The sequence below is a fragment of the Mobula hypostoma genome, chromosome 14 (genome assembly GCF_963921235.1).
Source record: "Mobula hypostoma chromosome 14, sMobHyp1.1, whole genome shotgun sequence".
Classification (NCBI taxonomy): domain Eukaryota; kingdom Metazoa; phylum Chordata; class Chondrichthyes; order Myliobatiformes; family Myliobatidae; genus Mobula; species Mobula hypostoma.
In genome coordinates this window covers 56,736,059-56,753,671 of record NC_086110.1, presented here as the reverse complement: position 1 = coordinate 56,753,671, position 17,613 = coordinate 56,736,059, and the positions used below count along the sequence as shown (strand labels likewise).

The 17,613-nt window shown below is 46.0% G+C and overlaps 1 protein-coding gene across 6 annotated transcripts in view; it reads right to left on the bottom strand.

The window, feature by feature from the left end:
• Window positions 1–17,613, bottom strand: part of LOC134356311 (uncharacterized phosphotransferase YvkC-like) — a 233,257-nt gene that overhangs the window by 198,265 nt on the left and 17,379 nt on the right. For 2 of the 6 annotated variants that reach the window (XM_063067179.1, XM_063067180.1), the window contains exons 2-3: window positions 13,696–13,924; window positions 12,183–12,340 (exon numbers count right to left, since the gene is read on the bottom strand). Coding sequence is in view for 2 of the 6 variants with exons in the window: in XM_063067178.1 (XP_062923248.1) it covers window positions 6,461–6,793 (333 nt within the window). In the remaining 4 variants the exon portion in view is untranslated. Of the gene's footprint in view, window positions 1–6,460; window positions 7,049–12,182; window positions 12,341–13,695; window positions 13,925–17,613 lie in introns of those variants that run through there. The other 4 variants (XM_063067181.1, XM_063067182.1, XM_063067178.1 and 1 more) reach the window with 4 other exon arrangements.

The following is a 17,613-nucleotide window of genomic DNA, read 5'->3' as shown; positions in this document are numbered from 1 at the left end:
TCACCCAACCTATCCAAGTCACTCTGCATCCTCTTAGCATCCTCTTCACAACTAACACTGCCACCCAGCTTCGTGTCATCCGCAAACTTGGAGATGCTGCATTTAATTCCCTCATCCAAGTCATTAATATATATTGTAAACAAGTTAAACCCTTTTTAGATACTCAGTTATCTAAACAACAAAACTTCTGTGATGTCATTTGAACCCATAAAAGGGGAAAAACATAGCAACAGAAACATCAACACACACAAAATGCTGGAAGAATTCAGCAGGCCAAGCAGCACTTGTAGAAAAAAGTATAGTCGATGTTTCATTCCTTCCTGGCCTGCTGTGTGTGTTGCTTGGATCTCCAGTATCTTCAGATTTTCTCGTTTGGAACAGAAACATCACATTGATTTTCATCCACATTCATCTCTACTCCTGGACTACAAATAAAGGCAGTTAGTTTGTTTCTCCATTACTGGTACATTGGCATTGCTTGCAAGCAAGCACTAATTTAACATTCTTAAACATCTTTGAGAACATAATGGTAGGCCACCATCTCGAACTGCTGCATCAACTACAGTCAAAGATTTCCCACAAAGTTACTACTTCTGGACTTACAGAAATTAGACCCAGCAACGATAAATTATCATCATGTGCCGTGCCTTATGATGTGGGCAATCATGGTCTGTCCATAATTGTTCTTGGCAAATTTTTCCACAGGAGTGGCTTGTCTTCTTCTGGGTGACCCTAGCCGTTATCAATACTCCAGATATTGTCTGCCTGGCATCAGTACTCACATAACCACAACTTGTGGTATGCACCAGCTGCTCAAATGACCATCCACCACCATTTCCCATGGTTTCACGTGACCCAGACTGGGGGGGCTAAGCAGGTGTTACACCTTGCCCAATGGTGACCTGCAGGCTAGCGGAGGAAAGGAGTGCTTTACACCTCTTTTGGTGGAGACATATTTCCACTCCAGCACCCAAATAAAGGAACAGTAATGCATATTAAGATCAGGATGCTCTGTATCTTGGAGGAGAACCTACAACTGGTGGGATTCCCAGTGCCCACTGCTCCTGCTCCTCTTCATTTGTTTAATCTGCAGCAGTCATGCCAGATGGAGTGACTTTTATTACAGTGCTGACTTGTACTTCCCAAGTCCGAGTTGCTAGGGTGGTAAAGAGGACATACAGCTTGCTTGCCTTTATTAGTTGAGGCACTGAGTTCAAGAGTTCACATTATGTTGCAGCTTTCTAAAACTCTGGAGTATTACAGATAATTCTTGTCACCCCATGAAGTACATTGATTGACTTCCAATGGTGTAGGAAGAAATTACCTGAGTACTGCCTTGATTAGAGGGTATGTCCTATAAGGAGAGGTTGGAAAAAGTAAGGTCGTTTTCTTTGGGGAGGCAGAGGCTGAGGGGAGACCTGATGGCGGTTTATGGAATTATGAGAGGCATAGATAAACCAGTATCCTTACCCCAGGGTCAAAAAGTCCAGTACTAGAGTGGATGCATTTAAAGTGAGAGGGAGAAAGTTCAAAGGAGATGCAGAGGGCAAGAATTTTTATTTTAAAAAAACACAGCAAGTGGTCAGTGCAGTATCAGTGCTGGTGTGGAAGAGGGAGATGCACTAGAGGCAGTGAAGAGGCTCATACAGAGGCATGTGAATATGCAGCAAATGGAATGATATGAATCATGTGCAAACAGAAGGGATTAGCATAATCAGGCATCATTAGCTTAATTTGCAACAACATTGTGGGCTAAAGGGCCTGTTGCTGTGCTTCAGGCTGCTATGTTTTAAATGACAGTGCATCTTAGTGGCATGAGGAAGTGAATCATTTGATACTACATGCATACCCAATCTCTGACCACATTTGAGGCTGATCCAGTAAAGTCCCTGAGACTTTGATCATTACAGATACAATTGCGGAAATCTTAATTCCTCTGCATCCTATTACCACAAAGCCAAATAAACCACTGTAAGAACTCAGCTGATCAACATCTATAAGAGCAGAGGATTAGTTGATGTCCTGGACCTGTGATGCGTCTAGTCCTGATGTCAGGTTTTGATCCAAAATGAGGACATTTCCTTTCCTCCCTACAAGCACCCGCCCCCCAACCGAAGTTATTTAACTAGTTGATTTCCTAGACGATTGGTGTTCCTGATTCTAACATCTAGACTCTTGTCTCCAAAATATGGGGCAGCAGACTACTACAGCATCAGATACCCAGGTTCAATGCCTGCCATTCTCTGTAAGGAGTTTGTATATTTTCCCTGTGACCATGTGGGTTTCCTCTGTGTGCTCTGGTATCCTTACACATTCCAAAGACACACGGGTCAATTGGTCACCGTAAGTTATCCTGTGATTAGACTAGTGTTAAATAGGTGGGTTGCTGGGTGTCACAGCTTGTGGGGCTGGAAGGGTCTGTATTGGGAGGGTGGGAGGTAGTCCTGTGAGGGAACTACAAATAACATGATTATTTTGAATGCCAAAGTTCTTGCTAAGAACACCTACTTGCAATCAATTAAAGTATCACAGACTGAATTCAACACAGGAAGAGGTTTTTAGGGTATGTTATAGAAACAGTATAAAACCTTAGATCATGTCCACACAGATGTGGCTGACGCTTACAAAGCCACTACCCTCCCCCACCTGGGACAGTCCGACCATCTTTCACTGTTTCTGCTTTCCAAGTATAGCCCGGTCATTAAACGTGTGAAACCCACAATGGAGACTATTAAGATCTGGCTGGAGGGGGCTGACTCTGCCCTTCAGCACCAATTCCAGCACACAGACTGGAGCGCGTTTGCTGCCTATGCCACCACAGACTCTCAGATTAACATTGTTTTATATACCAACTCTGTCCTTGAGCACATCAACAAGTTTGTAGATAGAGTGACATCACAAAAACAAATAAAAAGTTTTCCCCAATCAGAAACTACAGATGAACGGAGAGCTTCGGCTCCTGTTCAAAGCCAGAGATTCAGCCTTCAGGTCTGGAGACCAAGGAAGCTTACAGCTCAGCCGGGGCCAGCCTGAGGAGGGGAATCTCTCTGGCTAAGCACATATATAAACAAAGGATCGAGGATCATTTCAACTCCTCGGACCCCCGGCGCATGCGGTGTGGCATTCAGATTATTACAGACTTCAAAACACCTAGTACTGTGCCCCCTTCCAGCTCTGCCTCCCTCGCTGATGAGCTCAATTACTTCTACGCTCGCCTTGACCGAGGGAACAAGGAGGTCACCCTCAAAGTGGCTCTCCCACCTGGTGAACGGCCTCTCTCACTTTCCACCTCCGATGTTTGCGCCACCCTGAGCAGGGTGAATGTACGGAAGGCAGCTGGTCCGGATGGAATACCTGGCCTTGCGCTCAGAGTCTGTGCAGGGCAGTTGGCCGGGGTCTTCACGGACATTTTTAATCTGTTCCTGGCCCAGGCAGTTGTCCCCACAAGCTTCAAGATTGCCAGCATCGTGCCAGTGCCGAAGCATTTCACTGCCACGGGCCTGAATGACTTCCGCCCAGTTACACTCACCCCCATCTTTGCAAAGTGCTTTGAAAGACTGGTTCTATCACATCTGAAATTCCGTCTACCTTGGACCCCCGTCAATTTGCCTATCGCACCAACAGGTCTACCGAGGACGGCACTTCACTCTGCCCTGACACACCCGGACAGCCCCAACTCTTACGTCAAAATGCTGTTCATTGACTTTAGTTCGGCATTCAATACTGTGGTCTCCTCCAAGCTGATCGCCAAACTTTCCCAGCTTGGTATCAGCGTATCCCTCTGCAATTGGACCTTGGACTTTCTGACCTACAGACCCCAATCAGTTAAGTTAGACAACCTCTTCTCCTCCATTCTCACCCTGAACACCGGCGTGCCTCAAGGCTGTGTGCTGAGCCCTCTTCTGTACTCCCTTTTCACCTATGGTTGCGTTCCAGTACACGGTTCTATCTCCAGAATCAAGTACGCAGACTACACCACGGTAGTTGGCCTGATCAGAGAGGAAGACGAGACGGCCTACAGGGACAAGGTCCAATACCTAGCCGCGTGGTGTGCCGACAACAATCTGGCCCTTAACGCCCAGAAGACCAACGAGATTATTGTGGACTTCAGGCATGCTAGGATCCACACTCATGTCTCCATTTACATCAACGGAACTGTAGTGGAGCGTGTATCAAGCTTCAGATTCCTTGGTGTCCATATTTCCAATTATCTCACTTGGTCCCTGAACTCCTCCATCCTGATCAAAAAGGCGCAATAGCGCCGTTACTTCCTGCGGAGCATCAAGAAAGCTCGCCTCTGTCCCAGGATACTGACGGACTTTAACCGCTGTACCATTGAGAGCATACTCACAAACTGCATCTCAGTGTGGTATGGCAATTGTCCCATATCGGACCGCAAAGCACTCCAGCGGGTGGTGAAAACTACCCAGCGGATTATCGGCCACAATTGAGAACATCTACCATAAACGCTGCCTGGGCAGGGATCAAGGATGCATCCCACCCTAACCATGGACTTTTTACACTCCTCCCATCCGGTAGGCGCTACAGGAGCCTCCGCTCCCGCACCAGCAGGCACAGGAAGAGCTTCTTCCCTGAGGCTGTGACCCTGCTGAAACTCACATCACAGCGCTAAGTAGTATTGCACCCGTATTGTACTGTCTCAGTACTTTTATATTTGTGTGCTGTAGCACTTACTTTTTATTCCCAGTTATTTTGTAGAAAATACTATTCTTTTGCACTTCTGGTCAGATGCTAATTGCATTTAATTGGCTTTGTATCCCCATTCGAAACAATGACAATAAAGTTGAATCTAATCTAATTATTCGGTAACAAGAGTGTAATTGAGTGCCGTGGGAACGCTGGGCTGGAAGGGCTGGTTACTCTGCTGTAAACACTTTTTAAAAATCGGTTGATCCTAATCAGCAAAATTTCTCTTGGAAATTCCATTGGACAGTGATGACTGCACTATACAGAGCCCTATACGGACAGTAATAAATAAATGGGCTTGGAAGTGATTCAAATTTTATTCAAATTCTTTCAAAAATTTACAAACGTTACAAATTTTCAAATTTCCATTACGGCCACCCCCCCCCCCACCCCCGCCAATCGCCCAGGATACACTCGCTTCTTATTACTACCAGGGAGGAGATACAGGAAACTGAAGACACACTCTCAATGTTTTAGGCACAGCGTCAATCCCATCAGATTTCTAAATGGTCGATGCACCAATTTGTGAACAGCACCTCCCCATTTCGCTCTTTTTGCATTATTTATTTATTTTTTTAAATATTTATTATTTATAGTTTTTTATATATTGCCCTTTACTGCTGCTACAAAAAAACTTTCATGACATAAGCCAGTGATATCATGTTATGATATTAAACCTGATTCTGAATTACTGTTTGACCCACTTTGACACTCCAGGAAACTCTCAAGCCTCTTAACAGAGACAGAGAAAAGTGGAAGCTCTCAGCAGGGCAGATAGCGTCAGTGGAGAGAGAAACTGGATTCATATTTTTAGATTGTTTTATCAAACTTGGAAAACCGAGAAGCCAAACTGATTTTGACTGCGGCCAGGGATGTGCAGTGAGTACAGAGAGAAAGACTCTCACCGAGTGCAGTTCAAAGCTTTATAACCCGACTGCTAAAAAGCATTATGGACAAGTTTTAATATAATAAATGCAAGTACAGTCTCATCTGCAAAATAAAGGTTGATCAACTGAAGCTGAGACACAATAGGGTGCAGCTGCTGGATTGTGGGGCAACGCAGTATCGTATTCTGCCAGAAACCAACGGGTCGGGCAGCATCTGCCGGAGCATAACGAATTGTCGATGAACCCCGCATTGACACAGAGAGTGAAGTGAGAAGATGGCCAGTATAAAGAGGTGAGGGGAGGCGGTGAGACAAGAATCCAAGGCAGGGGTTGAATGACGATGGCAGATTGTGCCAGGTAACGGAGGTGAGGACTTTGAAGTTGAGAGACAGTAGCGGGTGATTAATACTTGGAGGCAGGCCAAGAGGGAGGAAAGAAAATGAGAGGCGGATAAAAGAGGACCTCTAGTCTCTGCGACTCTCAAGGTGAACATCGCTGAAAGTGGAAAACAAGGAGACCAGTGCGAGAGCCCGGCGCAGAATTTGAAGGGAAAGGTGACTGGATGTTCAGTGTGGCAGTCATTCTAACTCTCTGTGTGATCTCGCTGCCTTACTCGAACCGTACCAGTGCTAGCTCACGAAGTGTCCCAAAGGCGCATACATTACGCAAAACACATTACATGGAGCGAAAGATTTAAAAAAAATTACAGCGACAGGCAGAGTCAGATAATAAATAACATGATCCGAAACCCGGACTGCTTGTCGGGAAGTAATGATCACACATCTGACAACCACAAAGGAAGTGTTAAGTGAAGTTGTCCAAACGCCGTTTGAGACTTGGGGTATACGAGCCAGAAGGCTACTTACATGGGAATCGTTTACTAATTCTTGTAGGCACTCCACTTCTTCCACACAGGACCGACAACACTTGCGAACATCACCGGCTTTGCCGACTCCGTCCTCGGTCTGAACGTCCTCTCTGCGACTTGTCAAACCCGTCCTCTGCCGGTCTGGGTCCGCATGGTTCCTTGCCTGGAACCGGCGGTAATAGTAAAGGCAGAGTATCAGCACTTTTTTCGGCGTGTAGAAGCGACTCGAGATGGCATACCGCCCTTTCAATGGCTCCTGCTCCGTTTGCAGCACTAGCTTCACTATGCAGATGCAAAGGAAAGCGATGGCGATGGAGAGCAGATAGATCATTTTGGAGAGTTTCTCTCAGAACTTGCGAGCACGGCTTTGACTGCTAGCACACACAGCGCCTCGCTGTCAACTGCTCCAGGTGCACGGAGTTTCTTTTAGTATCATTAGCTAGACACTCCCCTTCTAAGAGAGTAGGGACGACAGCAACGTGTCGCGTTTTCTTGTGCACGTTTTTGTATTCTATTTGTTACGTACAATATTTGTATACTGTATTATGTTTAAAAAAAATCTCCACCTCCACTCGGCGGGAGAGACCAGCGGAGGCAGCGGTCCAGACGGATACAATCCTGGAGGAAATTGCTCACATTAGTTCTAGAGATTTAACGGTATCACAATATACTTAAGGGAATATTCCTGCAGGTTAACGCCCACTATTCTCCCCGGGCTGATGAATCATGTAGAACTTTACCCTGAAGGAAGCAGTGAGAGGGGTAAAGAGGCACTGCTGTCCTCTAGAAAGGGGACTTCCACGCCCATCCCCAAGAAGGGCTCGGCAGAACCATTGCTGATCAAGACGTATAAAGGACGCTGCTGCTAGACTGGGTCTCCGGCAGAACCAACGCGAGGTGAAATCCTGTCGCAGATGCATCGGTTCATGACCACTGACTCACAGAAAAATTACAACACAGAAACAGACCTTTCGGCCATCTAGTCCGTGCCGGCCCATTCAATCTGTCCCTCCGACCTGCATCAGGATTATAAACCTCCGTACCCCTACAATCCATCTACCTATCCAAACCCTTAAACGTTGAAATCGAGCTCGCGTGTTCCACCTGCACTGGCAACTCACGGCACACTCTCACGACACTTAAATGAAGAAGTTGTCTCTCATGTTGGCCTTAAATTTTTCACCTTTCACTTTTAACCCGTGACCTCTAGTTGTAGTCCCACCCAACCTCAGTGGTAAAAGGCTGCTTGCTATACCGCTCATAATTTTGTATACCTCTATCAAATCTCCCCTCTATCTTCTATGCTCCAAGGAATAAAGTCCTAACCTATTCAATTTTTCCTTAGAGCCTCCAGTCCCGGTATCATCTTTGTAAATTTTCGCTGTACTCTTTCAACCTTGTTTACGCCTTTCCTATAGGTAGGGGACCAAAAGGTGAGCTTTGACCGGCCGACAATCCGGACATCAGAAGTTTGGAGAGGAGGGGACTTCAATCAGGTCCTCTGTCCGAGGATAAAAGGCAGGAGTGAAATAGAAGTTTGACCAGGCTGGGATTTAGAATGTATGTCTAGTGCACATTCTGGAGCAGAGGGTGGTGGTATACACCATTAAACTGGATGCCAACCGCCGTAAAACAAGATACAGACAGAAGTTTAACCAGCGACCAATCGGCGTTTGGCATTGATTAGCAAGAGCAAATGAAAGGAAGGCAGGCCGCAGGTGCAAGCACAACGGCCGTCCTCTAAGTGGACATGGTCAGACTGGTGATCTTAAAGAGTTAGCTCTGCGAGGCTTCACTCAAAGAAAGCAAAGGAAAGAAAAAAAAAACATGTTTCTTTCTCATCTTTATATCTTCTCAGCTAGGACAGTAGAGATGAGAGGCAGGATAATTCCGTGCTTCTCTTGCGGGATGTGGGAAGGCAGGGAGATTTCCAGTGTTCCTGATGACTGTAGCTGCGAGAAGAGCATCCAGATGCAGCTTAAGGAATTGGAGCTGGAACTGGATGAACTTCGAATCATTGGTGAGGCTGAAAGTGTGGTAGACGTGACATATAGAGAGGTAGTTACATACAAGGTGTAGGGCACAGGAAAGTGGGCGATAGTCAGGAAGGGGAAGGGTTAAGGAGCCAATGCAAAGTACCTGGTGGTCATCCCCCTCAACAACACTTTGGATACTGTGGCTGGCAGGGTCGGGGGCTGGGAAGAAGAGGGGAAGAGATGACCGAATGGAGGAAAGTCAGATCTCTGGCACTGAGTCTGCCTCTGTGACTCAGAGCAAAGTGGGGAGAAGAGGTACTTTGTTAGGGGAACAGACAGGAGGCTTTGTTGGCAAGAATGAGATTCCCAAATGGTATATTACCTCCCAGGTGCCAGGGTCTGGGACATCTCAGATCTTCAGCATTCTTAAGTGGGAGGGTGAGTAGCCAGAAGTTGTGGTTAATGTAGGTACCAGTGGCATGGGTAGGATGAGTGATGAGGTTCTACATTGGGAGTTCAGGAAGATGGGTTGGGGCTAAGAGGAAAATTGGATCATCCATAATGAAATGGTGGAGCAGACTCTATGGGCCATACTGCCAGATTCTGCTCCCCTATCTCAAGGTCTTGTGGTCAAACTGCATACAATACTTCAAATTAGGCCTCACAAGTGCCTTATACAACTTCAGCCATATTGATGGGAATAACCATTACAGAGTTCTTATGGAGAGAATATCCTGTCATCACAGTAAATATGCTCTTTACATATTTTGTGTCACTACCACTGTACTGAATGGGCAGAACAGGTGCTGCAGGCTGTCAGCAGTAGATTTGTACACAGTTGGCCGGTTTAGCGAGCAGAGCGGCGGACACCCCTGCTGAAATCCGGAGGAAAACACACAGAGGATGCAGAGGGGGATCACAAAGTCGAGGAAAGAGGACTAGGTCAAGACAACAGAGACTTATGGAGAAGAGGAGTTCGGTGGGTAATAGCGTTCTGGCTGACCGGAAGTGCACTGACAGCGGTAAGCGTGAAGGAGTTGGGTGCTTACTGATCTGGTTAACAGCAGATAGTGCAATCCTGGTCATATTACTATCGAGGAATGTGTTTTTAGACTGGATATTGAACTTTTTACTGTTGGACTTCAGCCACATTCCACCGAGATATAACACTGGGCAGCACGGGAGGTCGTTCCTGCCCGTGACCATCGAACGTGCAGCTCCTCCCCTGGACGGTCAGACACCCTGAGCCAATAGACTGATCCTGGACTTATTTTCTAACTGGCATATTTGCATTCTGTTGCTTGATTGTTTGTGGTTTTTGTATTGCTATATTTACACTCTATTCTTGATTGGTGCGGCTGTAACGAAACCCAATTACCCTCGGGATTAATAAAGTATATCTATCTATCTATCTAATTGCCACCTGCAACTTGTGGTTCTGTGCATCTACTGTTCTACTAGTACTGGTTCAAAGAGGAGTGCAGGTGCATTATCGGGCATACCTCAGTGTGAGGGATCAAGCTGGTGAAACTACAAAACAGCACTATCAGCATGCCAAACAACAGAATCAGCAGAAAGACGGATGGTCTCCGGCCAAAACATTAACTGGCCACTTTCCTCCAACATCTCGTTTGCTGTCATATAAACAGCCTGCACTGGACAGAGCTAAGTAATCTCATAACAAGTAGATCAAATCTTCCAAGGATAAACTTTATTCACCAAGTACATTTACATGCATTAGGAATTTGCTGTGGTATATTTGCAAGACATGCAACAAAAACTCAACAGTTATAAAGAATAATGAATTATATACAAATAAAGTTAGAAGCAGTGATATGGAATAAAATGTGCATAAATATCAGCCTGCACTTACAATGTAAACAGCATTATTAAATGTGGCTTAAAGTGTTTACAGTGCAGTGCAGTGACTAAGGTCGGGGGGGGGGTTACAAACGAGAATAGGTGATTAGATGAACTTTCTGGAGGAAGAAAATATTAAGGTTGTGTGGCGCGTGGCCAAGTGGTTAGGCGTTGGACTAGCAATCTGAAGGTCGTGGGTTCGAGCCTCGGCCGGGGCAGCGTGTGTGTCCTTGAGCAAGGCACTTAACCACATAATGCTCCAGACTACCCAGCTGAGAATGGGTATTGGCAAAAATGCTGGGGGTTAACCTTGCGATAGACTGGCATCCTCTGCGGGGGGAGTCTCGTGCTCTCAGTCGCTTCACGCCACAGAAACTGGCATAAGCACTGGCCTTATGGGCCACAAGGCTCACGACAGACTTTAACTTTAAAGCTTTAAGATGGCATTGTTTTGTTTTAATAGCCCTATAGTGCTTTCCAGAAAGGAGCTGTTATAAAAGGCAGTTTGCCATAAGGGGGCATTGGGAGCGGACCCAAGTGCAAGACACAGACACTGAAGTACTAGGAACGGGACAAGGTTTATCAAGAAAGCAAGAGGAATCAGGAAGAAACGACGCTGGACATGGACACAGGCCCTGGATGAGACAAGGACATCGGGCCTGGGCTAGGACTAAGACTAGGAAAGTGGGACCAGGACAAGGAACTTGGAACTAGGAGCCTGGGCTAGGACTCCAAGCCAGAGACTGGACAGGGACCCAGAACCTGGGTCTTGACTCGGGCTCGGACCCTGGATCTAGGAAAGGACAAGGCGTGGCTACAGGACTGGGCATGGAACTCCTGGACAGGATGAGACATATGGACAGGACGAGAACACAAAGCCTTGACTTGGACAGGATGAGGTTCTTGGACTAGGCTTAGACACGACAAGGTTCTAGGACTTGGCCTGGACTAGATGAGATTCTTGGACGTGGTTTGGACTAGGCAAGAGACTCCAGGACTGGACAAGGAAACCCCAGCACAGGACGAGGCACATGGACGGGACCAGAGAACTCCAACACAGGATGAGGCAAATGGACAGGACGACTGAACTCCAGCACATGACGAGGCACATGGACAGGACAGGGAATCTCCAGCACAGGACTGGGCGAGGTACTCCTGGACAGGACAAGGGAACTCCAGCACAGGACATGGCTCTGGGACTAGGTTTGGCTCAGTTCTTGGACTCGGCTTGATTAGGCTCCTTGGTATGGAGCCGGGACCCTCCTTGGAGTGCAGGGCCGTGACCCTCCTAGGACGCAGGGCCAGGACCCTTTCTTGGACGCAGGGCCAGGATGACTGCCGAGGATACTTGCCGAGGTGATTGCCGAGGAAATTGTCAGGGATTCAGATGGGGAGGGGAAGGGAACAGTCCAGCCAAAAGAAGCTGAATTTCGAAGCTATTTATGTAGCCAGCCTGAAACTAGAATCAGGTGCCTCGATTAAGGAGCCCAACAGAACTGAGGAAAACAGGGAAAACCCGGAATACAGATCATGAACCGGACCGTGGACCGGAATGCGGACTTCACAGACCAGACCATGACAGTGGATAGTGTCTGCAATGATTTTTACTGCCTGCTTCTTCTGTGCTCTGCAGTCCTGCCATATCCAACCATGAATGCTGGCAATTAACCAACTCACTAGAGGAGTAGGCTCCATTAATATCCCATTTTTTTGTAATTCAAATTTTTATTATTTATTCTTATTTTACAAAGCAGCACAGCATATCATAGAGCAGATACAGTACAGCATATTTACACAGCCACCCCACGACAGGAAAGCAAATAAAACTCAGAAACAGAAAGAAGTTCTAATTTAAGTTTAAATTAACATACAACCAAAACTGACCCCATGTATCTTGCACTTTTCCGTCACTGTTAGTTCTTCCCAACATGTGTTGATATGATGAAATCTTAATCATTTCGTCAGTCCATTCCTTCACAGTGGGACATCTGGGTATTTTTCCAGTTTTGCAATATAATTCTTGCAGCTGTGATGAGACCCACCTTTAAAATAGTAAATTTGTCATTGTTTACATTAGGTATAATTGTCCTATCACCCAGGAGACAAAGTCATGGGCACAAGGGCAGTGTAGAACCTGACCAATTCCCCAACAAATCAAGAACTTTACACCAAAATGGACGAACCATGGAATACTCCCAGGCTTCAGCCAATTCAAAATTACTCCATGTGACATCAAGAAATTGCTCAAGGCTGTGGATATAGCAAGAGTCATAGAATTATGCAACGTAAGATACCCTTTAGTTCAACTCATCATGCTGACCTTTCTGAGCCAGTCCATTTGCCTGCATTTGGCATTTATCCCTCTGAGTCTTTCCTATTCATGAACTACATGGTTAATTCAATGATATTATGATCACTGCCTCCTAAGGATTCCTTTACCTTAAGCTCCCTAATCAAATCTGTGTCATTACTTAACATTCAATCCAGAATTGCCCTTCTCTTAGTGGGATCAGCCTCAAGCTGCGCTAAACAGCCATCTTGTAGGCATTCTAGAAGTTCTCCCTCTTGGGATCCAGCACCAATCTGATTTTCCCAATCTACCTGCATATTGAAATCCCCTATAACTATCACAAAATTGCCCTTTTTACATGCCTTTTCTATTTCCTATTGTAATTTGTAGACCATATATTCCAGTTACTATTCGGAGGCCTGTATATAACCCCCATTAGGGTCTTTTTATCCTTGCAGTTTTTTAACTCTACCCAGAAGGATTCTACATCCTCCAATCTTATGTCACCTTTTTCTAAGGATTTGATTTATTTTTACCAACAGAGCCACATCAACCCCTCTGCCTACCTGCGTAGCCTTTTGATACATTGTGTATCCTTAGCTTTTAAGCTCCCACCTATGATCTTCTTTCATCCATGACTCAAAGATGGCCACGACATGATACCTGCTGATCTTTAACTGCTACAAGATCATCTACCTTATTCCGTACACTACATGCATTCAAGTTAAAGACCTAGTCATGTATTTATCACCCTTTTCAGTTTTAGCCCCCATTACACTTTAACTATCCCACTGACTGAACTGTTTTCCTATTATCTGCCTTTCCTTCCTCACAGTCTCATTACACATTGCATCTAGTTGTACACCAACTGCTCCACTTTCACTCTGGTTCCTATCCCCTTGTCAAATTAATTTAGACCCTCCCCAAAAGCTTGAGCAACCCTGCCTACAAGGATATTGGTCCTCGCTTTGGTTCAGGTGTGTCCCATGCTTTCTGTACAGGTCATACTATCTGCAGAGAGAACCCAATCATCCAAAAATCTGAAACTCTAACCACTACACCAATTCTTCAGCCACACATTCATCTGCCAAATCATCCTATTCTTACCCTCACTGGTCTTGGTCTTGAGGCTTGAGCTTGGAGACAGGCTGGGGTCTTGGTCTTGAGGCCTGCAGGCTGGGATCTTGGGTCTTGAAATGCGGAGGCTTGGGTATGGACTCCGAGCCAGAGACTGGACAAGGACCCAGAACCTGGAACTAGACTCAGTTTCAGACTCCAGAACTAGGCGAGGACAAGACAAGGCTACAGGACTGGACATGGCTTGGGTGAGGAACTCCTGGGTAGGGTGAGACACAAGGACAGGTAAAGGCACATGGACAGGACTCGGATAGGACTGGACTAGACACGGACTGGACAAGGGCCTTCAGGAGCACGGAACACAGAGCCGGGACCCCTCCTTGGGAACAGGACGTAGGACCGGGACTCACACACATAACACAGAGCCAGGACCCCTCCTTGGGAACAGGACGTAGGGCCGGGACTCATACATAGAACACTGAACATGAAGAGACGGAACCCTACACTAGGTGGCGGCAAACCGCTGGACCTACCTAGCAAAGGTGTGGACTCAGAGACAGATCCCAACACTAGGTAACGGCAAACAGTCAGACCTACCTAGCGAAGGCATGGACACAGAGAGACAATTCCACACAACGAAATACAGATCCTTATCTTGACCTAACAAGGCTCCAGTCTTGCTCTGGCGGTAAGACTTCAGCGATACAGGCGGGGTATCCAGGCTAGGTGAGCAGGCAGAGAGTCAGGCGAGGTATCCAGGCAGAGGGTCAGGCAAGGGGGAAAAGACAGGGAGGGAAACGACAGTCCAGCTGGGAATCCCTGATTTGCAGAGGTATTTATGTCTCAGCCCCAAAACGAGAAACATGTGCCCACAATAGAAACTGGGGAAAACCAGAAACCCCAGAACAAGGAACCATGGACCGGACCGTGAACCAGAACACAGACTTCACGGACCGGGCTATGACAACCTAACTCCCTATATTCCCTCTTCAGAGTGCAGTAGAACTTTTTCAGTTCAATTACACTCCTCAAGGCCCTATCATGATTAAACTTCCCAAAATACATCGCTCCATACTTGTCTGTTAAATTTTAGAAGAATTCTGGTGAGGGTGGGCAGATCTCAGTGAAACCTATTGAATATTGAAAGGTCTAGATATAGTGGAGGTGGAGAAGATGTTCCCTATAGTGGGGGAGTCTCGGACCAGAGGACATGGCATCAGAATAGAAGGATGTTCCTTTAGAACAGAGATTAAGAGAATTTTCCTTAACTAGAAGCCAGTGAATCTGTTTGTCTGTCAAGGCCAAGTCACTGGGTATATTTAAAGTGGAGGTTGATAGATTCTTAATTAAGGTCACTGAAGGTTACGGGGAGAAAGCAGGAGAGTGAGGATGAAACATCAGCCATGATGAAATGGCAGAGCAGACTCAATGGGACAAATGGGCTAAATCTACTCTGTGTCTCACAGTCTTATGATCTAACTTCATCTGTGATTCCCTTGCCCAATTTACCAGTTGATCTAAATCCTGCTGTACCCTTCACTGTCCACCATACCACTCATCTTAGTATCATCCACAAACTTACAAGACATGCCACCTACTTTCTCATCCAAACTATTAATATGTATATTATTAATATATATGGAAAACAGTGGACCCAACACAAATCATTGTGGCACATCATTTGTCTTGGGTCTCCAATCTGGAAAACAAAAGCAACTCTCCACTACTATCCTCTGATTCTTTCAAGCCAATGTAGGATTCATTTGGCTAGTTCACTCTAGACCACATGTGATCTCACCTCCCAGACCAGTTTACCATGCTGAACCCTTCTATAAGCCCTGCTAAAGTTCATGCAGACAAAGTCTACTGCCTGCCCTTATTAATCCTCCTGGCCACCTTTCGAAATATGTTAAAATCATGAGATACAATTGCCCATGCAAACGGTCCTGTTGACTATCCTTAATCAGTCCTTGCCTTCCCAAATGCTGCCTCTGAGAATCCTCTCCAGTAATTTTCGTACCGCTAATGTGAGAATCACTAGCCTAGTTTGACCTTACAGCCCTTCTTAAATAATGATACATTAGCCGTCCTTCAGTTTTCTGGTATCTCAACTGTGGCAAAGGGATAAAGAAAATTTTCTTCCTGTCCCCCAGCAATTTCTTTCTTGGATTCTCCAGGTGCTGGAAATCTTGAGCAACACACACAAAATTGAGATATTTTGACTTTACCACTGCACTCACCCACTCAAACCTCATTGCCTCTGAAAGTACCCTGCCTTCTCCTTTCTCTATACCAATCCTAACCTCACCATCAAATCCACAGACAAAGATAGTGCTGTTGCTGTCTGGCAGACAGACATTTACATTGCTAAGGCCAAGCAGGAACTCTTAGACATCTTCTCTTACTTACCTCTTAAATATGACCCCAACGTTAAAGCATCAGGCCTTTGGGTCTCACACCAATACCAACCTCATCACCTCTGGAGATCCCCCATTTGCTACAACCAACCTCACAGTTCATGTACCCCACACTGCTTGTTTCTTAGTCCTATCTAATATTCACAAACAAAACTGTCCAGAGAGGCTCATTGTTTATGTCTGATCATACCCCATTGGACTCGTGACTAGATAACCCAACTCTAGTTTGTTCCATCTCTGATGAAGGGTCTCGGCCCAAGTGTCAACTGTTTATTCCCCTTCATAGATGCTGCCTGACTTGCTGAACTGAGAGGTGAAGTGAGAGTAACTGCCCTTGATATCAAGGCTACATTTGGTGGAGGGTATCACCCCTAAGAAAGAATATGAGTTGTTGCTCCTCAAGCCTGAGAGTGGCTACATTGTGGTAGTACAGGAGCCATGGACAGACTTGGCAGAATGGACAAGATCTGGACAACATGGAGACTTGGTCTGATGGGTGGCTAATAACCGTCATGGAACACAGATGCCTAGGCCAAGATCTAATAGCTGAAGTAGTCATTTACTCGGATGTAAGAATCCCACAATGAGTACCTCACATCCCAATTCTGCAAAGCCCGTCCACCATCTCAAGGCTCAAGTCAGGACTATGAATACTCAGCTTCAACAACACACACAATACTTGACACTATGACACATAGATGACACTTGTTAAGCACCCAGTTCACAACTATTCACTCACTGCACCACTGACAAACAGTACCAGCTATTTGATTGGGGATGGGGAAAAGAACAAGAGTGCAGCAAAGCAAACTCCTGCTTGCTCACTTTCCCATACTGCTGCAGTGCAAAGCAATAGTCCAATCCCCCTCCACACACATATCTAATAACTTAACTGCCCCCTATGCCTGTCCTGATCCCAGCCCAATACTTACAATCTTTGGTCTTTCCCACATACCAGTCAATAAGCAAAGGACACAAGAAAATACTGTACAGCTGCAACAAAGAATCCGCAACAAGAACTCAATGAGTTAACTCATGTCTGTGTGAGGAAAAGAGCTGTCGATGTTTCTGGTTGAGACTCTACATCAGGACTGCGAGTGGAGAGGTGAGATGGCCACAATAAAGAGGAGAATGGGAGTGATGAGAAAGGATTTAAAAGAGATTTGTGGACTGAGGAATTGTGCGTGATGACAGGCAGGTAAGATCATGTAAGGGACGTGAGCAAGAGTGGAGTACGAGTTGGAAAGTAAATAGTAGTTGAAGGCAGACAAAAAGAAAAAGGAAAAAAGGGAAAAGTGTGGGACGATGTGTGGGGAGGGAAGTGAGCACATGGGAGACAGTTGCTAAACGAAGATCAGCAGGAGCACAAAGGGCGACCAGTACTAGGTAAAAGAGGTGTGAATGAGAATCATTAGCAGAGTGGTGAACAGCAGTTGCAACTTGATTGCTGGAGGGGTAGAACAGGGGATCTGTGTGTGAAGTAAGTGGATGGAACCAGGAGACGGAAGTGATGAAAATGTGATTGTGTGGC